Raw genomic sequence first — 26,787 nt, 5'->3', positions numbered from 1 at the left:
ACTGCTCACTCCCTGGGGGGCTTGGCCAACTCCGGGGCAGGACGAAGACTTCTCCACAACTGCTGATACGAAGGCCCGGGGAGGACGGAGTGAAAACCCTGGGAAGCAGCGTCCCATCAGCATATGTAGGAGTCCGCATGGGGCTGCACAGAGGGAGCTCTGACCGCTGCAGTCGCGTGACCGGCCCGATCCCTGTCCCCTCAGAGATCTGTAAATGCTGGCTCCCTTCCCCCTTTTTACTGTGACGTCTGAGAGTCATTATCTTTTCTTTCAGGATGTTTCCATTTTTCTTTAGGCTTTCGAGTTTCTGAATATCTTACAGTGGTACTTCTTATAAGCAACCTAATGAATTGTAATGAATATTTTTGAACCTAAAACAGTAACGCAGATTTTAGAAGATTAAGAGTCAACAAACTCCAGCCGGTGGATCCGGCCGTCTCCTGACTTTTTCACAGCCCCTTTACTGAGAGTGACTTTCGCACGTGCAACGACAGGAAACAGGAGTGAGCACGTGTGGCGGCGTGTGGCCCGCGAAGCCCAGGACGCCTGGTGTTTGCTCTCTGACCCGGTTTGGGTCTGGGAAAGGACATCGTGAAGCAGGAAAGCATCACACACACGTGCACACATTTCAGCGTCCTACTCCTGGAGGAGGTGTTCACACTTGCAGCTTCACACTTAACAATTAAACAGACTAACCAGACCCTTCTACTATTTATATTAATCAACCACTTAGCCACTTCAAAAGCAGCCCACCCGCCTCCAAGCGTCCGGCGTTGGGGGCAGCGGAAGTTAGCCCCGCAGTTCTCTAGGGCGGTGTCCACACCGCGGGGCCTTCGCAACACCAGGCTACATGTGCTCAGCGGGCCTCGGCCGTGAGACGCACACGGGTTCTCCACTGTCTGTGACATTCCGTGATGCCGTCCCGGAGCGGGACCAGCAGGAGGTCCGACCCCGGGGAGTGGCCCTGGCCCCTGCCCTTCGCTGCCCCTGTCGACTGGACCCCCGAGAACGGGCAGCGCCCGGCCCCTTACCAGAGCCTTGTCCGCGGGGCCGGTGAGCCGGCTGTAGTACTGAATCCTCTTGTTCATGGCGGAGGCCTGGTCGCTGACCCTCGGAATGACGTCATTCGCACTGACGAGGTTTGCGGGCTCGATGCAGAAAGGCCTGGGGGAGGAGACACATGCTGGACAAAGACCGTGCAGCCAGGGGTTCCGGAGTCAGCGCTGCAGAAGGTGACGCCTCGTGCTCCACGGTGAGGGACGCGCCACGGAAGTGCCTCGCTCCACACGCCGGGGAGAAAAGGGCACGAAGGACAGTGATCCGGTCCCCAGGGCAACGCTCCCCTGTCGTTCATTATTACCCCAAACAGACTTATTTTTAAACTTAAGAAATCTAGCCACGGGGGACAGAGCAGAGAGAGCTTCGATCGTTGTCGAAAAGAAACACGGCAGCTGCCAGTTTCCAGCAGCGACACTCGGACACAGCTTCCAACTCACTCTCTCTCTCTCTCTCTCTCCAGCTTTTGGCCCTGAATCAGAGGAATCAGACAAACGTCCCTGTGCTGAGGAGTCTGCTCTCCTTTCTCGCCCAAAGCTACTTCCGAGGACAAGGAGACCTCCTGTTTCTGGACTCGTGCGCTGAGGACCAGGCCTCGCACCCATGTCCCTGGTGAGACCTGCCCCGAGGACTGCCCCGTGGGGTGCCAAGGCCCCCATGGTGTCTCCTTCAGCCTCGGGCCACTGCTCTGGGGACGCCCTGACGGACCTGGCACACTGCCTGCGTGTCTCTTTCCCACACGCGTCCCAACCTAAGGGCTAGGGCAGGTCCTGCCTTTCCAGCCGTCATTTCGGTCCGGTCATTAACCCCTCAGCTCCTCCATCCGCTCTCCAGCCTTCCAGCGGTCAGGACCACTGACCTCTGGAAACGGACAGGCTGGCAGAGGTGCGTCTCCAGCCCATCGGAAAGCGCTGCACTCCTCCGCGGATCCTGGGGGCCCCCAGAGCCACCGACGGCTCGGCACCCCACCACTGCAGGTCACACACAGATCCAAGGGAGGCAGGCGAGGCGGCCCGGAGGTCTGTCCCGGTTCCACGTTCCTTCTCCACCTGTGACATTCGTTAGAGTGCGGCCCCATTTCTGGAGACACCGTTAATCTAATCCTGTGGGAAGCACTTGAAAACCAAGTGACTAAAACTTCAGTTTCTGCTCTTTTTCAACTCTGTGCCATCAGAGAAATGGTCGTACAGATGTTAACTGTCCCTCTGGTCAGCGTACAGAATCTTCGAACCTCTCTTTTCCTATTTATTCTCTGCTACGGCACTTAAACGTGGGGGGCACTTCCTCGTCTCACCCCACCCATGTCCGAGGAGAGCCCTTAGGAGGGCACAGACATGGGGACGGAGCCAGACACGACGTGCCCCTAAACCACACGTACAAGTGCTCGACTAACCCCGCGGCGTCACTAGACCTCGAGCGGGCCGGTGAGAACAACCGGGTCAGGGGCAGATGCAGCACCCGACTTCGGAGCTGAGGGGCCTGAGACGACCGCCAGGCCCCCGGAGCGCTCGGCTCTGCACGGTGTGCACCTCCTCGTGACACTCAGTCGTGCTGAAAGCACTGCCACACACCCGTGTGTCGGAGACAGTGTAATCACAGGTGGGGGCACCCTCGCCGGGGCTTCGCCTTCCTGTTCAGCAGCGATGACACCCCACGAAGCTCAGGAGGCCACTGCAGACCTCGTGAGGCCAACGCAGAGGCAGACCCTGGGCTAACGAAGGACCAAACGTGCGACACTGACAGAGAGAGACAGGCTTTCTACCCGTCGCTCCTTAGTCTGAAAGTTCAGTGGCACTGCTGTCCAGCTCCCAGGGGCCAGGGGCGGGGGACCAGGGGGCCGGGGGCCAGCAGAGAGGCAGGCCAGGGAGGGTCCCGCGGCAGCCAGCCTCTGGCGGAGCGCGGGCCGTGCCAGGTGCGTGGGCTTGGGTGTCCAAGGGCACAACGTGTTTCTTTCCCAACGGTTTCCATCGAGATGCTGAGAGCTGTTCAAACCAATGCTGGGAATCTTTTCAAAACAGATTCTCTTGAAAAATACACAACTCAGCCCATTTTCACCGAATCTTTAGAAACATGCTTAAAGCTTCATCTGAGAGAACAGATACATAAACTATACTTCTAAACCGAAGTTCAGTTGGATCCGAAAACACTTCTGGAGTTAATACTGAGAACAACGTCCAGAATAAAAGGCTCCACGCGTGGGCTCGTTCCTCCGAGCAGCCCCCCAGGCCGGGCCCCCGCTGCTTCCTGGCGACGTGTGGCCCCACGGCCCCGCACTGAAAATAAGTTGCAGCCCTTTATGGAGAAGTTCTATTTGCCTCACAGTATAAAGGTTTATGAGCATGCTGCAGAAAAAAATGCTTTTAACATCCAGCAAAATTTTTAAAATGTTTTAAAACATGATTCAAAAACCCCATATTTTCATTTAATATACTTACAAACAAAGAAACCTTATTCCTACCCAAAGCCTGTCTAGGTTCCACTGCTTAAATTCCTTGACATTTTTTGGCTTTTCCATCTGTCTCCACCCTTCCACAGGCCAGCTGCACTCCTCTGAAGTTCAATAACAACTCCACGCTCTCATGGAGGTTCACACTCGGCACGAAGACCCTTGGCTCACAACCGTTCTCCCCCTCACATACCTGAGGGCCAGAGAACCCAAACCCCTGCCAGACGGGGTAGTTTGTTAAAAAGAAAGAATGAGAAGGGAATCAGGTATCCACAAAATAGCATGCAAGTGAACATTCAAAATAACAAACCCACTGTGCTGCGCGCTGCCTGCGCCTGTGGGGGCTTTCGGCACGGAGGACAGAGAGGGCGTTAACCAGGCCGCCGCACCGGAGCTGCAGGAGAACTGGTGGTGGCCCTGGCCTTGCTGCCACGGCTCCGGGCTCTCGCCACGGGGCCCACACCACGTCCTCTCGCACACACGCTCGGCCCTGGGGCCTCAACTCCCTCAGAGCGCCAACCAAGTAGACGCGCCGCCCTGAACACAGGAGTCTAACCTGTGGGAGGGGCAGGCAGGCAGGTGAGCAGTTCCAGTTGGGGGGGGAGGGTGCTGAGAGGTGTCTCCACTGTTACATAATGTTACGGCTGAAATGACATGTCACTAACAAAACCTCATCTACCATCTGATACTTGTGGAAATCTAACACCAGAAAACTTGCAAACACAGAATGTAAATCACGGACTTTAAGCCTATTTGTTACTGAACATGAAAAAGCCAGTGTGATAATTGTGATGATGAAGCAGATGGCAACACTAGGATCTCGCTATTCACTCCACGTAACGCGAGTAGTAACAGCAGTATTTTCACTAAAAAACGTTTCAAAATCAGTGAAATCAGACATTCAACATATTTCAAATACGGAAATTTGCAAACATTCTACCGCATTAAATGAAACATTAATTTGTAAAAACATAAACACTAAAAGTTACAGTTCTAATGTAAATTATTAGGTACGACTACATGTAATGCTTTGCCCCCTGCGCATCCTTCTGCCCAGGGCGCCTTGCCAACTGGCCCCTCGGAAGGAACTGAGCCAAGAAGAAGGGGAGTCAGCAGGGCCTCGGGAAGCGCCGGCGGCCCCCCTCCCCCGCCAGGGCAGCTCTCCCAGGGCAGACCTCCCTGTGAACCCAGTGGACGGGAAGGAAGGAAGGGCGGGGCTGTCCCCCGACCCCTCCCCTCCCGCAGCAGAGAGATCAGCCACCTTCCAGAGGTGCTCTCTGAACCAGTGCGGGTTCTTTCCTTCTCCTGGGTGTGTGTGTGTGTGTGTGTGTGTGTCCATCCCCAGAGTAACTACTGGAGCTGGGCAGTGAAGTCAGTCTGGGAAGATGGCAGGAATGCAAAAGAGGAGATGGTGGGGTGAACTGAAGACAATCAAGGAAGGTGAGGGACGCTAGTGGCTACTCACGAATCTGCAGGACGAAATAAACACAAACATCAGCATTTCGTGCTGGCAAACCAGCACGGGACACTTGAATACACAAACCGCACTTTGGTCACTAAACTAAGGACTAAGTGATGTCAGGGAGGTGGAAATGCACCAGGCAATTTCAACAAAAACTCGGGCCTCATTGTTGAATGAGACCCAAGTGGATTCAAAGCAGTTTCAGTTACTGTGTGGCAAACTGCTGCACGATTTAAAAAAAATAAATAAAGTATATTCAATTGTTCTTGATAGTATTATAAAGTAAAAGCAGAACCTTCAACATACAACTAATAAATAAAAGGTAATTTTACCAAGATTGATTTCACATCTTGTAATTCTAAAATTCCCATTTCATTTTTTTAAAAAGATTTTATTTATTTATCCTTAGAGGAGAAGGGAAGGAGAGAGGGAGAGAAATATCAATGTATGGTTGCCTCTCGTGAGTCCCCCTGCTGGGAACCGACCTGCAACCCAGGCACGTGCCCTGACTGGGAATCGAACCGTGACCCTTTCTTTGGTTCAGAGGCTTGTGCTCAAGCCACTGAGCTACACCAGCCAGGGCCCCCATTTCATGTTTATAATGTACATATAAGTACAGGAGCACATGCGCATAATTGGCACACGCATCCCCCACACACGTGCGTGCAGGGTTCTAAGACTGTTACTATTTTAACTGGCGAGAGTGGCGTTGTGGAGACGGGGAGGGCTGACGAGCACCTGGTCCCAGGCTGCGGGTTCTGTTGCAGCGCAGCCGAGCTGTTACTTAGTTGCTACTAAACATCTTCGCCAACAACATACGGACAAAGAGCCTGACTAGACTATTAATTCTCAGGCTCATATACCTTAATTGAATACAGATTTTTGCTAAGAATGAATTTCAAATTCTTTTAATGCAATTTGTGCTTTCAAATTTTGAAAAAAAATCTATAAATTGTTTTAATTCTACTGTCATGAAAACAAATCTCTATTTTTATGGCTTCAAAATAACCAGTAACAGAAACGCGAGAAATGCAGCAACTGTTTCCTTTTTACTAAAAGCATCAGGAACCAACGGGACATTTCCACTGGATTAAGATTCCAGAAGCACCTTCCACAAACAGGAACTAACAGGCCGACAGAAACAGTCCCCTGCCACCGCCACAGGACTGTCACCTCGCCAGGAAAAGCCGCCCGATGGGACAGGCTGAGGGACAGTCAACAAAGATGAGGAACGTGTTGGACGTCTCCTCGCCCTCCTTGTCTCCCTGGCGCTCCGGGCTCCTGAGAGGGCTCGGGCCAGGCCTCCTCCGCCTGCACCACCTGGAGCTACAGGTAACAGACACCTGCCGGGCTGGAGAGAAACTCCTGTCCCCGGAGTGACCCACAAGGATTCAAATGAGGGGCCTTGTCCCTAAGCTGGTGCCAGAGATCACTTTTCACGGCCGAGAGAACGTCTAACCACGGAACATCCGCTGTCCTCGTCGTCCTGGGAACGGCCCTCCTCCCGTCTGACGCCCCAGGGCCCCTGGGCTCAGCCCTCTCAGAACGTCACGCGGACCTCATTTCGCCTTCATGCATCACGTATGTGGGGGCTGTGACACCCGGTATGCGGGGGTTCCTGTACACACGTGTGTGATTAAGTCTGCTCATTTTCTCTGGTTGACCTCTCTCGTGCAGACCTACTTATTGGGTTGGCCGGCAGAAACTAGCAGGTGAGAGGAAGGTTCTTCCCTGCTCCACGCCCCCCCCCCCAACCAACTCCTCATACCTCTTCCTCCCAACCAAACAGGCTTCCAACTTGGCCCTGAGGAGTGCCCGTCAAGTTCAACTGGGGTCCCTGTCTTCAGAGGGAGGAAGGGAGGGACGGAAATAAAGCCCAGCCAGCTTGAAGGCTATAGACACAAGCAGAAGTGGACAGAACACAAGCAGCAGGCCAGCAGACCCAGGCCCGAGGGGGCGGGGAGGCAGAGGAGACCCGTGGGAAGAGAGCGAGAAGGAAAACACGCCAGGACCTGGGACTCGGAGAGAGCGCAGGGGTCCCCAGGGGACCAGAAGTCAGACCCCACCCCGGCGCAGCGGCACAGATGCGAGTTATGCACACACATGGTTCACAGCGTCTCTGAGTCCAGGGCCAGGGCTGTGTTCTTCAAGTGTTTAGAAAAAGGGGGAAACACGGGTGGAAAGTGGGGGGAGGAGAGGTGAGAGAAGGGGACTGAGGAGGAGGAGAGGGCAGAGAGCGGGAGGGGCGGGAGGAGCAGCAGGAGAGGGAAGGTGTAGGGGGCGGACCCCCCCGCAGCTGGCCAGCAGCTCCAGAGCACCAATCATGGTCAAGGCCCTCAGCCCTTCTGTCTGAGCACAACCAGGTCCTCAAAATGAGACCGTGGCTGCTCTGGAGCTGGCCCTCCCGGAGGCGGGCCCTGCCCGTCTCTGCTCTGGATCCCTGAGTCCCACTTACGAAACCTCAACGCCCGGCAAGCACTTCCAGTCACTCCCGGGGGCCGGGGGCCCCCGCCACGCTAACAACAAACTCTCCTGGCCCCCTTCCTCTCTCTCTCCCAGAACCAGAAGGAGCCGACTGCTGTTCCCGGATGGCCCCCCCCGACAGAGGGCCCCTGGACAGATGTGCCTGCCAGCAGCCACTCTGAGACCGGGGGGCAGGGACCTGAGACCCCGGTACGAGGGGGGCGCAGTGCACACCGCGTGTCTGAGGGGTGCCGGACGCTGCTCAGCTTCAGGTTCGACTTGCACACTTCTGTACTTCTCCACGTTAAAAGACAAACAGCCACGAAGGGATGGACAGGTGAGTGGCCACAGCAACCCTAGCCGGGGGCAGATGAGCACCGGGACTGATGTGGGGCGGAGGGGTGGGAGGATGGCCTGCAGAGCACGGCTGGAGGGGACCCCCGTGAACTCCCGTCCTAGGGGCGCCGGGTGCACGGAGAAGCCCAAGACTCCGGGGAGAACGGAAGAAGCGTGGAATCAGAGAAACCTGAAAAGGCCAGCTTCAGAGCCTGGTTTCGGGCTGGCTGGCATGGCCACTCCCGAAGCAGCATCGGCTGTGAGCGACACTGGGTACCAGCTCTACCCAGGCCTCCCGGGACGTCGGTGACAGTCTAACCAGAACCCAGTCCCACCGAGATGTGCAGAGCCTCTTCTTCTGCCGGGGGCGACAGACGGTTCGGACCACCCTGGAGGCAGAGATGGCAAACGGGCGCCAGGCTGCAGGCCCCAGAGCTGGAACGCTGGATGCTGCTTTCTGGGCGCCATTAAAACCAGCAAACACGCCCAAAATGAAGGTGCCCATCGCTGAATTTCAGCCTCTCAGGACAGCCGCCTGCAGCCAGTCACTCCAGAGCTACCGGGTCAGGACGGTGACATCATCTGCCTGTAGAGCCCCCATGTCTCCTGGAGAAAGGTCACCAGGTCACCGTCTGCGCAGAACACCCTGCTCCGACACCGTCACTTCCTCACCTCGTTCCCTGTCCAACGCTTCACACGGGCCTCCCCTGAGCTCCTGCCAGGGTCAGGGTCAGGGTCAGGGTCAGGGTCAGGGCCAGGGCCCGATGGGATGCTGCCCCCCTGCCGTCACTGACCCGGCCAGTCGGACCTTCACTTCACACAGCAGGGGCCGGTGCTGGAGCGTCTCCAACCACTGCAGGAGGTCGGTCTTCTGCAGGGTGGTCGTACGGAAGTCGCTCCTAGGCCACCCGGGACGAGTGCGCGTTCACCTGCCCGGCGCTTACGGCAGCACGAGTCAGAGCAAAGCACAGGCCACACGACCATGACACCGACCGACCCACAGGGACGTGGCGATGAGGCTCCATTACCCCTGATTTCTAAAAGTCGGAACTAAAAGGCACATTAAGATGTAGTATTTTACAGGCAGCTAAGGGGTGTCGCCAAAGTCACAGGGTCCCCGACGTAACCCAAGTTTTCCTCTAAGCCGGTCCTTCCAATGGAAGACAAATTCTCCCACGTGTGCCTGGCTTTCGTTTACATATGTAAATTAAGCAACTCAAATTTTAACAGAAGCAACAACGTTCAGGTTCTCCTCTTTCCCTCCCCAAACAATAGTTTCTGTTTTCAACACAGGTTATCTCAGACAAACCAGCACTCGGCACCGCTAAGTCCGTTCAAATACCTGCCTTCCTCAGAACGTCTTACCCAGGTCGTCACCCCGCGGTTGGAAATAGCCGGTTCCCGCTCATTTCGAGTTTCTTTACAGGAAACGTGTCTCCCTCAATCTCCTCGGTTCCACAAACAGCACCGTCTGAGCTCCCCCGGCTGCCCGCAGTGGAATGCCTGTGCTGACCTCTGTTCCGCTGTCACAGGGGTCGATTATTTATCATAGAATTTAGAGGTTCTGAAGAAACCCTGAGCCCCCGGCGGCCTCCAACAGTGCTGGTGGTCACCGATGTGGGAACGCACAGGTGAAAATGACAAGCTTCGTTTCCTTAGCTGTTCTGACGGCCACCGTACATGACGATGACAAATTCCTCCCGTGATAACTCCACATGGCCACCCGGCTGCACGGAAGACTGAGAAACTGGGCACAGTCAGCGCCATACAACCACATTTGGGTCACCAACCGACCAAAGATATGACGATGGTCCCGAGAGATTATGACGCAGCTGAATGATTCCTGGCACCCAGCAACAGCCGGTGGCTGCCGCCCGGTGGTGCAGAGTGACATGCTGCACAGGCGACTGGTCCGGGGGTGACGGGCTGGACTGTCCAGCCTGGGGGGGGCAGGGGGCTAGGTGGCCAAGGTCGTGTACGGGCACATGGCACACCTGCACCAAGAGCACACCCAGCCACGGGTTTCTCAGCAGGTGGCCCTGTCAGTCAGCAACGTGTGACTGTGACCGGGGCGCGGAAACAGGGTCCCCGGAACCGGCCTTGCCCAGTCCTCCCACCCCAGGCGGGCCGTCTGCAACCCTCCACAGAGTCGGGCCCCGTGCGCCAGGAATGGGGTTTACTGCCTGCCTGCGGGCATTTACCCAGCAGGGTCCCCCGCCCCTGCCCCCTCCCTCTGAGGGGCTGCCACTGCCACGGAGCCACTGCTGCCCGTGGTGCCACATGGAATTTGTTGGTCTCTTTTCTACCCAGTCGGCTCTGCCCTTTGCTTTCTCACTTAACAAGGGAAGGCGAAGCCTTGTTCCACTTTGGCGTGTGTTAAAGCCACTTCCTGCTGTGTAACGGGTGGGAATATTCCACTGCATCAATATGCCACAATTTACTTACCTAGTCTTGTAGGAAAAGACATTTTTCCCAGCCTCTTGCTATTATTAAAAACACTGCATTGAACACCCTGTATGTATATTATCTGGCATTGGGAATTAATGCTTTGAAGAGAAAGTACTGGGCCACCTAAACTCTGGAACTGGCTGCTGGCATGTGTGGGGGGGTCACATTAAATGTATGGGTCGCGATGTAAAGAGCAGGGCATTTCACTCTCGTCGCCCCACTGCGAGCTGAACAGGCCTTTCTGTCACAGGTCGTGTTACTGATTCTAGCACCGTGCACACATGGGACGTCTCTCAGAGATGGACGCATCTCACAGCCCTGGACACCTTCTCACCACGGTGAGCCGGTGACCGCTCCCGGTGGCACAGCAGAGAAATGCCGTCCCTGCTCCCGTCCCTGCTCCCGTCAGGTGTCAGGACACTGGCAGACTGTTTGCAGAAGAGGAGCCATGGTGCTGTTAGGCAGCCCTCGGTGACACCTTCTGGTAAAACTGGGGAAGTGCAAGCATCGACGCTCGGAAAGTGTCAGTGACTTGGAAGAAAGTTCTTTCAAGAAATGCTACATTAGCAGGGCTCTTAAGGAGACAAAGGACAATTTTGTATGAGTTTGATGACTCCAGAAAGTGACTCAGAAGAATCATAGTAGTAATATCTCCACTGATATACTGTTTCTAGTTTCGTTTTTATAATTGCACGAAAGATAAATGACACAGAATAAAATACCAAGTCAGTCCAAGAATTCCTCAGTAAATAAAAAACTTAACAACAAAACTAAGCCTAAGAGAATACTGCATCGGGCGTGCTGGGAGCTGTTTACCTTACAGCAGTATTTGTACCATCTGTGTCCAGTGCAACTTACAGTCAGCATCTCGATGTGAAGACATACTCTAATTTTCCTTTAGGCCCCTCAGTGGTATTTCAAAGTTCCTCTCATACAGATTTCGCACAGTCTCAAGGCTACCCCTATGGATTTTCTCTGTTCTCCCATTATGCTTTCCCATCAGGATGCTATTTATTTTTGCCTATTTTGTAAACAGCCACCTTACTGAATTTTCTTACTATTTATAACAATTTTCAGAAGTGCATGCTTTGGGGTTCTCCAAGTATGCAATGAAACAAATTTTTAACTCAAATCTTAAGCTTTGTGCCGGAAGGTGAGCTCAGTGCAGGTCGGGACTGTGTGTTACTCTCACTGCTCCATCCTCAGCATCTAGCTTGTTACCTTGCCCGAAGCTGGTAATCAGCACACATCTGTTCAATGAATTATATAAATGCATCTGACTTCATAAAACTAACCAGCCCCCGACAGAGATGCTCAGTTGAGTCGAAACGGTCAAATACAAATGAGGACGCAGCATTCCTATTGAGCCCCTCCCACAACAAACATACAGATCCTATAAGAAACTGGGTATTTTATAACTAAAGCTAAATATGTTTGGTTAAAAGTAGTTCTATGTTAGTAATGAAGAACCCTAATTACGAAACAAGTGTTTTATTTGAAACTTGCCTTTTGGATCTCAGGTCCGGTGAGTCGAACTGAATGTTCATGGGTCCGGGAGAGACTTCGGGGTCGGCCTCAGGGCTGAGGAGGCGCCTGGAGTCGCTTTCCATGCCTGCCCTCTTCTCCGGCTCCGGGCGCTGCGGACGGCGGGCCTGTGTGAATCGGAGCAGACAGGTAACTTCAAGTTTTTGCTCCTGCCAGATGCTACACTCGCATGCCTAAGAAACTGGAAAAACACAAGAATTTGCTGAAGATATCTCAATGCAGCACGTGCCCCAAACACTCCTTTTACCAGAAACTTGCTAAATTGAGACGAAGTCACTGCTTATTTTCAGCTTAACAAAAGTAAGTGGACCAATCCACTTCCAGCAATAAGACAAATCAGGCTATTTGGCTATTTACCCAGTATTTTTACCCAAAATGCTGGGTAAAAGATTAAAAACATTTTTGGGAAGTTTCAAAACGGGCGAGTACAATCAGGCCGTTTGCAGGACGGGTTCAGGAGCCCAGGGGTGGCCCCTGCTCTGAGCGAGTCTGCAGATCAGGGAGGGAGGGGGCTGAGGTCCTCGAGGCCTTGCGCTTCGAAGGCAAACTGGAGGCAAAGTCTGGACTCACTCAGAGCGAGGCACAACTGCAGTAGGAAGTCACCCCTCACTGTCCCTGCCACAGTGGGGCTGGGCGGACACACAGCTTTGTCCAGCTGCGGCAGCCCACTAGGGGCTCACGGGAAGAAACACTGCCTCCCTTGTGAGGACCCACCCACGTGCTTCCCTGACCACGAGCACAGTGAGCACGGGCATGAGTGGGCGGGGCCTGCGCACGCTCGGCGGGGGTGGTGCACACCGCGATCTGCGCTCTGAGTGTGTGTGCAGGCCCTGCAGGCTTCCAGGTGACCGGCGGCATGTAAACCTTCTCTGTGAGGACACAGCTTCATCCCAGCCCAAAGAAGACTAGCCACCCATCTTTCAAGGACCAGGAGTCACAGTCAAAAGTAACCTGGGGAAACAGGCCCCCTAGTGAGAACCGGAAGAAACAAGAGCGGGAAGTGACCCACGAGGACTGGAACTGCAGGGACCGTAAGAATACAAAACGACAGGCTTCCTATGTTTAAATAAAGAAAGAAAATGGGGTCACTTCCACAAAGCAACTTAGCGTGTTTGAAAAGGACCAGAGGGAATTTTTCAGCCAAGATTTTTAAAAAGTACAGAGCCAAAATGTAAAGCTCAACAAGTGGGTTTAACGGTTGACAGGAAAACAAAGGAACTGCACGACCAAACCAGAAGAAACTACCCAGAAATGGCGGAGAGGGGGGAAGGCAGCGAGCGCGGCGGCGGCTGGGAGACGTGGGGGACGCAGTGAGAGGGGCTAGCGTGCACGAAATTGGAGAACCGGAGAGCAGCCCGTGGAGGCAATTTGGAGGAGATGATGGCTGAGAAATTTCTAGAACTCATAAACGATACTCTGCAGACTCAAGAAGTGTAATGAGTCCAAGCAGAATTAATAAGCATTATATTGCTTATTACAAAGGGGGAAAAGGAATTAACATTCCAGACCCAAAAGAACAACAGTGAAGTGCAGGCCTCGGAATTGAGGTGCCAAAGGTCCTCGTGTTGTCCGGAACGACGGCAACATGTGGCTGCGATTTTAAAGGCAGCCACCACCATAAAAGAAAATAGCGTATAACTGAAAACCCAGCAGGGGGAAAAGAGAATGGTAAAAATTAATTGGCCTAGAAAGGGGCAAGAAAGGAGAAAAAGAAAATGTAAAAGAGGTCGGACATAAAACAAAATGTATAGAATAGGCGAGACCCTTTCCTAGGCCCAGTGATCAGGCCGCCGAGGGGCTGATCACTGCCCAGAGGCTGCTCCTGCTGGGTCTCCAGTGGCTTCCAGAAGGGTAAGCCCTGGGCAGGGTCGGCCCTCAAGCTTTAACATACTGGCCCGATCAGAAACATCTGCCACAATGGATCACTCTCCTCCTTAATGGACTAGATTCACTAGGGCTCCAGGTCGTCGCTGCACCTCTCTGGTCCCTCCTCCTTCTCCATCTCTTTCACTCCTTGCACCTGTGTCCCAGACTTCTTAAAATGGCAGACTCCCAGGGCTTGGTCGTGGTCCTCTTCTCTACTTACTGCATTTACTGCCACAGAGGACGTTTCGCTGCTCTGGACAGAAGACCAAACCAGCCCCAGTATTCCCTTAAGCCAAAGCCTAATCCAGAGCAAGGCCCTAACCGTCCTCAATTCTGTAAAGGCCGAGAGAGGTGAGGAAGCTGCAGGAGAAAGGTTTGAGGCTGGCAGAGGTGGGTCCGTGAGGTTTAGGGAAATGAGCTGTCTCCATAACACGAGAGCACAAGGGGAAGCAGCCAGCGCTGATGCAGACGTGGCAGAAGATCTAGCTGAGATGATCCAGGAAAGCGACTAAACCACTGACTTTCTATGCAGATGCAACAGCCTCTTACTGGAGGAAGATGCCCTCTAGGGCCTTCCTAGCCACAGGGGAGAAGCAGTGCCTGGACTGAAAGCTTCCAAAGACAGGCGGACACTCCTGTGAGGTGCTAATACAGCTGCCGACTTCGACCTTCATGGAGCCAGCACCCATCTTCCATTCTACAAATCCCCGGACACTGAAGAATATGCTCAGTCGACTCTGCCTGCACTTTGTGAATGGAACAGCAAAGCCTGCTGACAGCACATCGGTTGCTGAATGTTTGCAACACGGTTTACTGAATGTTTTAAGCCCACTCTTGCGACCTACTCACAGAAAGAAAGGTGCCTTTCAGAATGACTGTTCATCGATGAGGCACCTGGTCGCCCGAGAGCTCTGACGGAGATGGACAAGCAGTTCAGCATCACTTTCATGCTAACACAGCGCCCATTCTGCAGCCCGTGGGTCAAGGCGCAATTCCAACTTCTAAGTCTTACTATTGCAGAAACACGTTTTGGAAGGCTAGAGCTGCCATAGATCGTGACTCCTCTGATGGATCCAGACAAAGCAAATCGAAACCTTCTAGAAAGAATTCACCGTCCCACATGCCACTAACAACATTTCTGATTCCTGGGAAGAGGTGAAAAGATCAACACTAACAGGAGTTTGGAAGAAGGTGATTCCAACCCTCGGGAATGACTCTGAGGGGTTCACGACTTCACTGGAAGAAGCAACTGCGGACGTGGTGGAGATGGCAAAAGAACCGGAATCAAAAGTGGGGGGCCTGAGGCCGGGACCGACTGGCTGCAGTCTCACAACAAAGCCTTAATGGGTGAGGAGCTGCTTCGTGTGGAGGAGCAGAGACAGTGGTTTCTTGAGATGGAATCTAATCCTGGTGAAGACGCTGTGAAGACTGTTGAGATGACAACGAAGGACTTAGGATGTCACTTACACTTGGCTGAGGAAGTGTAACACTTAGACACTCAGACACTTACAGGCAGCAGGGTCTGAGAGGGCTGACTCCAGTGATCAGAGAAGTTCTATTGTGGGTAAAATGCTTAAAAAAAAACAAAACAGCATCACACACTACAGAGGAATTTTTTTGTGAAAGGAGTCAATCCGTGTGGAAACCGTCTGTTGTTTTCAGAACCCCCCACAGCCACCCCCACCTTGAGCCACCACCACCCAGAGCTGTCAGTGTGGAGGCAAAAAGACATCATCCACTGAAGGCTCAGAGGATGGTTAGCAATTTTTAGCAATAAAGTAATTTATTTTTAACAATTTCAGCGAGGATACGTCCATTTGTTAGACGTAACGTATACTCAGTAGGCCACAGTATGCTGTCAACATGACTGTGCACAAGGAAACCAAAGAAGTCAGTCAGTCATGTGGCTCGCTTTACTTCGGTGGTCTTACTCAGGACCACAGTACCCCTGGGGTCTGCCGGTATTCTCAGGCGAAGAGGACAAGCCGCCCACCTTTGGGGACACTCGGTCTCCCCGCCGAGCCCAGGCAAGCCTAGGGAGGACGTATTTGTCTGGCCTCACCCCACCTGCAGCCCTAGCTCGGGCACCAAGGAGCTTCCTCCCGTCCGGCTCTGCGGCTCTGCTCTGCTGGGATAGAGAAGGATGCTCCTGCTCCCGCACCCCCAGATCTCCTGCAGCCCCTGGCCTCGGCCAGCTGTGCATCGAAGGTAACCTGGCCCTCTCTGAGCCTCTGGCGGATACCCACTCCCGGACTTGCTCGCACTCGCGCTCCGGGAGCTGCGAGCGCCCCCCTCCGCAGCGATCTCCGCCCGGCTCTGGCCTCATCGTTCCCCCAAGAAGCCAAGGTTCCACGCGCGTCACCAGAACTTCCCGGTGACAGCCGGCGCCCCAGCCGGCTCAGCGGTTCCGCCCGCTCCGCTCTTCCGCCGCTTCCCCTCCGCGCCCGCCCCACCCCCGGGGCGCGGGTTGCAAGACCGGGGAATATGCTCTACCTGATCGGGCCAAGCCCTCAGCCTCCAGAGCGAGGCAGGAGGTTGGGAACCCTTCCCAGATCCTGGGAACCCGGGGCAGCCCGGCTTCGCGTCCCGTGAGCAGGAAGTGGCCACAGCTTGGCCGCGGGGGCCGTCGGGGAATCAAGTTAGGAGAGCGCCGGGCCTCGCTGAGGACTACAACTCCCAGAAGACCCTGCGACGGCAGCACGCCCCCGGCGCGGAGCCCCCGCCCCCGGTTCCGGATTGGACCGCGGTATCGGTGCGCTTCGCTCCCAGCGACTGCGGCGCACATGCTCCTTTGTCGGAGATCACATTCCTGCCCCTGAGGCTCCGAGGGTTTTGGAAGGAAGGACGCCCGCACCATCAGTCCTTACAGCCCGGAGGCCACGTGACACCCAGGCTCTGTGGCCCAAGCCTTCCGGGTGTTGTTCTGCGCTCTGGCACGTGCTGCTTGAACTCTGCACAGGAGGGAAGCTGGTTTGGAGAAAACTGTTAGGTCAGCGCTCCTCCCCTCTGGACACTGTCCTTTTCCTCCTTCTGGATGCGTGGCCAACTTCATCTCTACACTGGACGCGTTCAACCTTTTCCATCTCATGGCACCCATAAACTTCTAAAATTCTGCAAGCACGCCAAAAATGTATTTTATGTCCATCTGACAGGAAAAAATAGGTACAGTTTTGATTCATTCACACCCAACAGGCAGTAGTTGTGATAGCTGTTGTCATTTTTTATTTGACAATGTAAGGGGAAAGTCGGGGCCCCCTGGCCGATATCTCGGTATTGCATGTTTTAAGAATTATTTTTTTGGCATCCGGGTTGAAAAATCTCTGCTCTAGGCTGAAAGAGGCGTTCCAGAGGGTTTCAGCACCCTCCTCCCATCCCTAGGCATGTCTACAAAGCTGCCTCAAATACACTAACAGTCTAAGTAAAATCAGCGTGCTTGTTATAAAAAGTCAGCTCAGGGTGAGTCCTCTGAAGAGCATGTGGAAAGTTACCCACGCCCATCTTTCATAGGATGCCCATGGTCTTTTTTTTTTTTTTTTTTTTTAAACGAAACAACCAGAAAAAAACCTGACAGTGTCCTGGTAAAGAACTCAAGCCAACACGTCCAAATGAAACAGCTAGTGTCGAGTGCCAAGCATTTTATATACATCATTCAGTCTTCACCATGATTCTAGAAGTGTCTTTTATCCCTGTTTTGCAGATGAGGAAACAGTCCTAGAGACTTTAAGTGACTTTCCCCAAGGCCAAACGACTATTAATAAAAGGCAGGTCAGCTGGAATTCAAACCAAGGTCCCACTCCGAAGCCCGTGCTCTCAAACAACACTTGACATTGCCTCAATGACCAAAGACGGCGTGGTGAATGCATGGTCGGTGGTACAATGGAAACCGGAGGGCCACCAAGTCCAGGGCTCATGCTGCCGGTCACCACTCAGCCGAAAAGCAGAGACAGGGACCGGGCTGCAATCGCGCTTTTATTACTGTCAGAGGCCGGCAGTCTGAGAAGGTGGTGAGTTCAAACCCCGACACCCGCCTTCCCTTGAGCTCTCAGAGGCAAGTTTACATCAGAGAAAGGTGGGATTTGGGAGGGGAATTCCTGGGGGAGCTCGGACCTGCTGTTTCTCTCGGGTGTAGGAGGTGGGGGGCTGACAGGAGGTGTAGCCCCTTCCCCAGCTTGCTCCCTTTGTTCGCATCAGCACCCCTCTCCCCTCCTGACACCTGTGGTTCACGGCCAGGGAGGCTGAGTGCTCTGTGGTCAGGGAGGAGAGGCCTCAGCCGTCCGCTCTCCAGTGCCCTTGCTCGGGGAGGTGAGGTCCTGCGGTTCACCAGCCGGCCCTGAGCTGCTGGAGCGCTTTGGCCTTGTTTCCCACTCTTGTCCCAGTTTCCCCACTCCACTCGCCCAGGAATCTTCCCAGCTTCTTTCTCCCCTGCCTCATAAGGAATGTCAACGGTCCAGACTTCCCACGGTTTGAGTTACAACTTTTTGACTTTGAACTGGTGTGAAAGTGACGCACTTTCAGTGGAAACTATACTTTGAGTTTTGAATTTTGATCTATTCCAGGCTAATGACACGGAGTGCAATGCTCTCCTGTGCCACAGCACGGCCACAAGGGTGGACCACCAATACGCTACAGGGTATCCGTCGTGTTAGCTGGGTTTGCGCACCTGTGGGTTAATGTAGGTGTTCTGAACTCCTGTGAGGCAGGCCAGGCTTAGCCATGATGTTTGGTAGGTCCTTGCTCCCAGAAACAACCCCAAAAGAGTGGTGGGGTGGGTGACAATTCCCCACTGTTACAATTTCCACTGCTACATGGGTTCTTATTTTATTCAATGCATTATAATTCGTTAGTGTTGTGGTTTACTTTGATGTTTACAGTGTCTCCGATTGGCCAGGAGCAGCCCATTCAGTTGGTTCCTTTGTGCTTTGCTCATTTTGGGGAGCTTTCTCGCTTTTTTTATATGAGCCGATGTCTCAGGCTGGTCCTGTATATTTTTGGCCCCCGACTGCATGGTATCTGTTTCCCCCGCAAGAATGCTGGTTTCCTGTAGTGGCAAATGGTGTTTAGAGGCGCCAGTCTGGGTGGCAGCATGCCCACTGCTGGTGGGTGGGTCATTGCTTCTAGGCTTTCTTCAGTGGGCACAGTTGTGAAATCCCTTTTCATTATTTTGTAGAGGAGATCTATTATTAGTTAATATTGATATTTCCAAAGCAAAGTTAGGAATATAGGGTTATTTCTTGACCTCTTTGATTCTCTATTTCAATCCCTTTTCGCTCACAAAAGCATTAACTTAACTATGTACTATTTTATTGTTAACAATACAATCCATTTATTTTTTGTAGTTCTTTTGCATTATGATATATCCCACTAGGAACCTATGGTCAAATTACTGTATTGTAAATCCTTTGAAATAACTCTTCTCTGTGTGGTTAATTCATTAATTCAATACATATTTATTTATGTGTATTTGTTTCTTTTTTGCTTTACATTTTAAGATTGCTTTTTAGATTTTGATTTCACTTTGTTTTGGGATTTTGCATAACAATCACATGGGTTCACAATCAAATCCACGCACTCAGAGAAGTCCAGCCACATTCTTACCTGTCCCAGCGTGTTCTCTCTTTGCTTTCTCCTAGAGAGGCATTTTAGACATTTTCGTTTATCCTTCTATTTAGAAAAATATAACTCGCAAATGTAAGCTAGTATACTGGATGCACGACTCTGCACCTGGCTGTTTCCCAGTAATATTTCCTTGTGCTGGCCCCACCCAGCCCGTGAGATAATCCTCTTGCCTTTGTAAGCTGCACAGCAAGGCGAAGGGGAGGAGAACATGCCACCCCAGCATACTGTATGAATTAAAGGTGCTCGAGTGTCAGTGCAAGGACACTGACCGTCCTTTGTCCCCCGGAAATCATGAGACAAATCTCAAGTGTGAGCGGTAGCCCCCACGCTGCCCCCGACACCGAGCGGGTAGAGGCATCCTGATCACAACACGGAGTTCAGTGCTCAGAAGGCTGTATGGACAGAGGTTGCTACTTCTTCACCACTGTAGCAACTCAAGACTGAACCCCTTTGTTTTGTCAATTCTTCATCAGTTTATGGTTTCTCTATGTAAAAGGTTTAAAAACTTCCTGCTTTGGTCACTTTTTTAAGTCTCCTATTTTTACGTGCAAAGTTCAATTTCTCTCCTGTTAATCGGCCTTATGTCAATTTAGCTCTCTTAGAGCAGTCAGACAACCTAGAGCAAAGGAACATATTTTTGCCCCACAACACTACAGGTGATGTCTTTTGGCCTGGAGCGGGGCCTACCATCCAGAACTGTGTCTGGTGGCCTTTGTTGTCTGGAATAGCTTGCCCAAGTTCACATGGCTGATGAATGGACAACCAGAGACTACCATGCCAGCTTTCCTACCAGCTGCTAGCGGTCGCTTCCTCGTTCCCTGTTTGGGAGTGCAGAGGAAAGAGACTCATCGCTGTTCACTGATGGGGCCTGGTCCCCGCTTCTCAGGTGAGTTAGTCCTCTCTCCATACCCTCACTGAAGGTGATGGCGTGCACACATCCCTCTTCCTTTGCCATTTGGTACAGAAAAGCCAGCCATCTTTCTTGGGAATGGCTAACATTTAGTGGGGATGGAAAGGGCTAGACCCCGGGATACTATGCTTTCCTGGTGACTGTTCAACCCATTCCAGAATTCACTGATGAAACAAACACTTTGGCTGCAAAGGGCCAAAAAGTTCCCCTGAGGAAAGGATTGTCCTAGGAACCCTAACCCAGCATTCGACTTTTTACCCTGCACTCATTTCTAGCTCTTCTGTAAACTGACTTGTAGGAATGTTTAGGGACCACTGAATGGTTGTCATTTAGGAGGCCTGGCTGACTACAGGCAGGGTCTCTGGGAACACCAGTTAAATTCCAACAAGACTAATTTCTAACCCAGAACCTCAATGTATTAACTCTCAATGGGGAGCAAATAAGTCTTGCCCACTGGACCTGCTTTCTCATGGTCAGAATGCCCAGGGTGGGGGTGCTGAGAAGTGCTGATCAGGAGGGGCCAAGGGAGCGTGGGATCAGCAGAGGTGCAGAGGGGCTGGCTCCACCCAACCACCAAGAACAGCCCCAGCCACTGTCACCAGACCCATGTCTTTCCCCGCCACCCCCTTGGCTACCACGCTGCAGTCTTTTCAATACTGCCTGCACGGTTTTTGCCATTCCTGGATCAATGAATACGATGAAGTTTTAATTTAATTAATTTAAAAAACAATATTTATTTTAGTTTCATAAGGAGCAATTATTTACTGAAATCACAGGTTTAACAGGCTATAGTTTTCTCATACATATTAAATATTCAGTATAAGCACTAAAAATAACTATCAAAGTGAAAATTGTCCATGGATTGCTAAAATCAGTGGTATGCATACCCCCTTTGGTAACTGTCGCTGGAAGAGTTCCAGAGGCACTGTGTCCCCGAACCTGCTAGTGTGCTGAACCCCGGCTCTGCTGACTTCCTCTATTAGCTGTGTCCCCAGCACCACGCTTCTTGGAACGATGGCAAAAGTTGCTGGACGTCAGCTACACACGACGTGACCGATGGGAGCGGGAGGCACGGCAGGGCCCCCGGCCACTCTGGTTTGACCTGTGCCCCTGGGGTCAGGGGGGGGTCACATGTCCAAACCTGGATGAGCCACCCACGCAGCACAACTTCGTCTGCGTCCGAGGGCCGCTCCTTTGCTAAGACGTGAGCCCCAGCTTGGTAGGACGCAGCCTCCTGGGACATCGGCGGGCAGTGTCACCCTGCCACCAGACCCTGGGGTCCCAGGACAAGAGGCAGGAGCCCCAGACGTCACCCGAGGGGCCAACCGCTGCACTGTGGCAGGGGTGGAGGGGGGCAGTACTGGGCACGCGACAGGGTAGGATTGGTCTCAGGCCCTGTCCCCTGTTGCGTTCGGTGTTAGGAAAGTGGGGGTGCGTGTGAGTCAGGTGGCGCTCGCACAGGGAAATACAGGAGCTCTGCACACCGAGGACCCTGCTCCCCTAGGCTGGAGGGACAAGTGGCCACAGGCCAGCCCTGTCCCCTTGGGCCTAACGGCCACAGTCCAGGACCTCCCAGGGGTGGTGGAACAGTGGGCCGCGCGGGTGGGCGGGGCCTCGCGCTATTCGGGCGCTGATTGGTTGACCGCACGTGCCGTCGGAGCCATTTTTGGCTGTAGCACGCGGCGGACGCTGGCTCGGTGTCCGGCGCGTGCGACCGTTTAGGGGTCTTCAGCGAGGACCTGGGACGAAGTCGCAGGCAAGGGGTGAGCGGCGGCAGGGGCCCGTGGCGCGGGCAGGTGAGGCAGCGGGTGGACGCCTGTGGGCCGCATCTCCCGCCCCGGGGTTCCAGGGCCGCGGGGACCCGTGCGGTCGGAGGGCGTCCGAGGGGCGGGGCGGTCAGCACCGAAGCTGCTTCGGAACCCTTTGACCTCTGTTGGGGCCTTGGCCTTTCTTCGGGACCCTTGTCGCCTTGCCTGCCAATTCCAAGGCGTTCGTTGGTCTCTGGCCCCGCTTCCCTAAGGAACTTGTCAGAATCCCAAGCCCAACACACCATATCGACTTTTTAAGGGACCTGAAGACGTCCCCTCCCTGTTGCTTGGGGCCCCTTCGCAGGAGGAGGTAAACCTGGTGACCAGCCTTGGGTGCACAGCGTGAGCTTCTGGAACGTCACAGGGGTTGCCCAGGTCATTCATTACATAAGTGGTCGAACCAACTTTCAAAGATGAAAAGGGTGGCCTCCTCCCCGTAAGGAACAAAACTTAGTCCCCTTTTTTCCAAAACCCCCCTAGCTAAGAGGTTTCTCGTGTCTGTGAGGTGATGATCACTGATGCTTCTGGAGTGACGGTTCTGGTGTAATCGAGGCCAAATGTGTCTTGTGTTTTCACAAAAGCAGAACTGAAATCCACCATGGGAGACGAAGACTGGGAAGCCGAAATCATCACACCCCACCTGTCTTCCTATGTTCCCGTATTTGAGAAGGTAGTAAAATTTAAAGTTTATAGTTAGTAAATGCTACAGATTTGACTGAAGTGGAAAAATCGTGTGGTGGGAAGGTTTTAGATGAACTCCTATTAGATTTTAGTTAATTTCCTTCTGTTTTTATATAGGTTGTAATGATAGTAAAATTATAGTTGTAATTTTTGATTCTAGCCTTTTCATTTTTCACCATTCCATATTGATTTTCTAAAAATAATTTCTTGTAGTTACATAACATTTCATGGGACGGCTCTGCCGTAATATAATCGATTTGCTGTTGGTGCGAATTTGCACGTTGTTAGCTTTTCACTGTAATAGTGTCAAAAATATCTATAGCTTTTTTTAAAATTTGGGAGCTTTTTAAAAAATGGAATGACTTGATCAAAGAATATTTTACAGTTCTTTTTTCTCCTGGTTCTCAATAGAGTTGTTATAATAAAAAGTTTAATTCACAGATGCACTGTTTCCAGTGGACTTTAGTAGGCAGCTGTCTGATTTTCATTTTTTGTTTATCTAAAATTTTGTGTCATGTGTTCTCCAAATAGTACACTGTACTCGTGTGTCACGCATGTTTATTGCACGAGGTGTCTGAGATTCAGTACAGCTGACTCATATCTTTCAACTGTACCTTCGTAGAACTTTGTGCTATTTATTCACTAAACCTACCTCATTCCATGATATTGGGAATACTCACTTGAATATAACTTCTGTTAACAAATCTACCTTGTGATTTTTTTTTGATTGTTAAGTGATCTTTAATTGAAATATTTTCCTTTGTAGTTCTTAACTAGCCGGGCACTCCACTGCACCGCTGTTGACGTCATCTATGATGTCATGAGGGTGGCGGCCGTCAGCCTTGCAGCCCACAGCCTGGGCCGTCCCCAGGATCTCTTTAGTGGTTCCAGAGTGTTCTTGACCCAGAGATGGTGCTGCATCTGTCAGGCGATGCTGACGAGCTCATCAAAGCGGATGTTTCCACTGTGCTTGATGTTTTTCTGCTTCTTTCTGTCTCTTGGTGGTTCTTTGAGGGCGTCGACGACCAGGGCAGAGGCAGAGGCACCACCTCCCCCTGGGCCTGTCTGTTCTGAACGGTCAGTTTCACTGTCATCCTCAGACCCTTCCAGTCACCGGTTGCTTTGGCAATGTCGTCACCAACCTTTTTTGGAGACCAGCCCAGGGGGCTGATCTTGGGGGCCAGGGTGGACGTGGCACCGACTTCTCCGCTGGTGCACCTCAGGTCAACGACTTTGATCTCGTTGGGGTCGAACTTCGGAGGCACGGTGGAGGCAGCTGGTGTCGCATGAACCCGGGTTCAGGATGACCGAAGAAAGTTGCACCTTCGCCTCCTCTGAGCCGAAAGCCAAAAGTACCTTGTGATTTTTTATACATATTTGTGGAGGTCTAATTTGTCGAAAATTTCTCCATCTGTCTGCAGATGTGACTCCTGGTGCTGGGTTTTGGCCTGTTTGACTTGGAGGAACGTGGTGCAGTTAACAGCTTTTTTGTCTGCTCTGGTCGAATAAAAAGGGCTAAAGCTAGGGATGAATCTGTGACTTTTTCAAATGACATTTTTATGTAGGGGAAATTGGAGGTCTTTTATTCAGCCTAGTTTGTTTCAGAGGCATAGTTTTGATTTTTTTTTTCTGATGGCATTCCCTTTTGTTAAAATTGCAGCAGCTCTGAGACCCCCTTGGATTGACATCACCTTCATATCTGTGATCAGCCTTTTCTGAGTGCTCCTCTGGGTTTTACTGGGAGACTTAATGTTGACACATGACCACATCATTTTGAATGATTGGACACTGCTCTTGTGGCAGCTGTTAGCTGGTGCGGGCTGGTTCTAGATTTTGGGGCGAGGGTGCCACCTGAGGACGCAGTGAAAGGTGTGAGGTGGGGGCACATCTGATAATCTAACGAGTGTGCAGGGCAGACCACTCGGCACGCAGGCGCTGGCCTGCAGGCACTTGCTGGGGTGAGCTCGGGTGCACGGGTGTGGCAGGTGGAGCAGGGGGGCCTGCTTCCTGGCTGCAGTGCCTCCTGTTAGGGGACCATGCAGGGGTCACGTCTCTCTGACCTTGGGACCTTCCCTGTGGCACCTCTCAGCAGGCATGTACTCTCATGATTAAAGTGGAAATAGCTTGAAAGAATTGGTCCGTCCACAAGCAAAGTTTGTAATAATTGTCGAGATAAGCAAGTTTGCGTCTTCTTTGTTCACAACAATGCTGTGGTTCTGAAGTAGCAGGAAAAAACGTGGTCCCTGGACATCACTGAGTCAGAAGACCAAGGAAGTGGAAGTGCTGGAGCCTGGGGAAGGTTTCTAGCAGTTTCTGAGTCTAGTCGTCAGTGGGGTACGGGAGAGTAGTGTCTCCCATCATGGAGGGCGTGGAAGACCACTTGTGCCGAGTAGTGGGTGATGGACAATGAGTTCCTCCTTGAGTCCTAACAGAGGGGGCGAGGGCAGAGTGGCCACAGGCCCCAAGGAGGCTAAAGGGCTGGTGGAGAGGCCGGTGGAGCTGGTCCAGAGAGAGCGAAAAGGGAGCACTTTTGAAGGAGGGTGGACAGAGACGAGACAGCAGAATCTGATCCGGGGACCAGACTGGCTGGCCCCTGGAGAAGGTGGAGCCGAGCCTTCGGCTCTCTCTCTGCTTCTCCACCCACCTCCGCCTGCACTTGCAGTGGGTTCCGCCGAAGCCTGTGGTTGGTGACCTCAGCAGGAGTTTTGATCGCTGCATATTTTTGTTTGGGGAAATTGCTTTTAGTTGGAAAATGCTTTTGCACAGAAATTAGGGCCTGGATTATAAGCTCTTGCAGCAGTCACATTTATCTCTGGGTTTTGCTGGTTACTCCTAAATTTCAAGGTGCTTTGCTCTTCCCGTGGGACCTGATAGCCCCCTGGAACTTCAGGTCTATGAGCGACACCCGAGGCTCAGAGTGGCCCGGCTCTGCCCGTGCCTGTGGAGTGGCGTTAAGGGCACCAGGCAGCGGATGGAGAGGTGGGAGGAGGGGCCTCACGTCACCTGGTGCGTGAACAGACTGTGTTGCCCGGACCGACGAGTCGGAAGCAGGGTTGGAGGGCGGCATTGTCTGCACCGTGGGACTTTAATTTGTGTGAGACTAAGGGAGGAGAGCTGTGTTCGGTATTTGTTCAGAATTCACACGTGTGGGGCACGCTGTCAGGCGCGACCCGTCCATGTGTGTTTGGACAGGCTCCCCCAGCTCTTCGATGCGGGGCCTGGGACTCAGCGAAAACTGGTGTGAGGCTCCGATGCCTCCCTGGGGCTTCTGGACCTAAAACACAAGTGGTGTCTGCAGAGGCCCACGCGGGGCTGTGGGCACTGGACCTTCAGCTGCGCGGGGGGTGGCATCTTCACGGTTCATACTTTGTGCAGCTAAAAGTTTGTTTGAGGAGCAGACCTGCTGTGTTTAAAAAGAAAAGCAACTCGGTGTGTGAAGAGAAGCACTCATTTGCTTGGAAAAGATAAAGACTTAAAAAAGCTATGGTATTCCATAATGGAAAATAATTGAGTACTTACAAGGGAAAAGAAATCTGTTTATCATAACAAATAGATGATTTGCAGCTGCGTGCGAGGACTGCTTGTCGTTACATATGCTCTTTCGTGTACACACTTTGAATTTCTAAATTGGTTCATTTGGACGCCTTACAAGGCTGCACGTGGTTGACAGAGAAGTGTCCATGAGTGACCTGAAGAGAAGGCCCGTGGCCCGCCTGGCGTGGGGGGTGGTGCTGAGCGCAGCGGGCGAGGGGCTCGCTCGGGCGCCGTGTCCTACAGGCAGGGGCAGGTACATTCGAGAGCCAAATAATTATCAATACTGAGACATGCTATGAAAAAAATTGAGGAAAACGTGTGTGTATGAGAGAGAGAGGCACGCACAGACAGACAGACAGCGGTGGTCGAACTGCAGTTGGGTGGAGAGGATTCCTTTCTCTGGGACAACAGGATGCCCCATGCAGAGGCCCCGCGGAGGGCACAGGCCCAGGGTCCCAGGGCCACTGCGACGAGTGACTGCAGTGTGGGCGGCTCGCAGCAGCGGGTGCAGGTGTGCGCAGGGCTGTGCTCCTTCTGGAGGCCTCCCGAGCGAATCCGTGTCCCTGCAGCTCGGGGGCGGCAGCTGCCCCTCACTTCTGTGGCTGCTCTGTTGCTG

General features: G+C 52.7%; 2 protein-coding genes and 1 pseudogene across 7 annotated transcripts in view; 1 reads left to right on the top strand and 2 right to left on the bottom strand.

Annotated features, from left to right (window-relative positions):
* SLC38A9 (solute carrier family 38 member 9) overlaps nucleotides 1-16,243 on the bottom strand; it is a 40,986-nt gene extending 24,743 nt beyond the window's left edge. The window contains exons 1-4 of one of the 6 annotated variants that reach the window (XM_037145139.2): nucleotides 16,116-16,235; nucleotides 15,133-15,194; nucleotides 11,718-11,937; nucleotides 1,032-1,164 (exon numbers count right to left, since the gene is read on the bottom strand). In XM_037145139.2, coding sequence (XP_037001034.2) covers nucleotides 1,032-1,164; nucleotides 11,718-11,821 — 237 coding nt within the window. In that variant the 5' untranslated portion in view covers nucleotides 11,822-11,937; nucleotides 15,133-15,194; nucleotides 16,116-16,235. Of the gene's footprint in view, nucleotides 1-1,031; nucleotides 1,165-9,128; nucleotides 9,519-11,717; nucleotides 11,938-15,132; nucleotides 15,195-16,115 lie in introns of those variants that run through there. The other 5 variants (XM_053657226.1, XM_053657227.1, XM_037145138.2 and 2 more) reach the window with 5 other exon arrangements.
* A 166-nt stretch (nucleotides 16,244-16,409) lies between these two features.
* Nucleotides 16,410-26,787, top strand: part of DDX4 (DEAD-box helicase 4) — a 53,565-nt gene continuing 43,187 nt past the window's right edge. Inside the window, exons 1-4 of the mRNA XM_037145143.2 lie at nucleotides 16,410-16,784; nucleotides 17,320-17,626; nucleotides 19,895-20,124; nucleotides 22,538-22,626. Coding sequence (XP_037001038.2) covers nucleotides 19,989-20,124; nucleotides 22,538-22,626 — 225 coding nt within the window. The 5' untranslated portion in view covers nucleotides 16,410-16,784; nucleotides 17,320-17,626; nucleotides 19,895-19,988. The remainder of the gene's footprint in view (nucleotides 16,785-17,319; nucleotides 17,627-19,894; nucleotides 20,125-22,537; nucleotides 22,627-26,787) is intronic.
* LOC119049188 (60S ribosomal protein L12-like) lies at nucleotides 23,360-25,704 on the bottom strand (annotated as a pseudogene).

This window comes from Artibeus jamaicensis, unplaced genomic scaffold (assembly GCF_021234435.1).
Source record: "Artibeus jamaicensis isolate MK-2021 breed Jamaican fruit bat unplaced genomic scaffold, CSHL_Jam_final scaffold_369, whole genome shotgun sequence".
In the NCBI taxonomy this organism is placed as follows: domain Eukaryota; kingdom Metazoa; phylum Chordata; class Mammalia; order Chiroptera; family Phyllostomidae; genus Artibeus; species Artibeus jamaicensis.
This window is presented reverse-complemented; position numbering and strand designations above follow the sequence as displayed.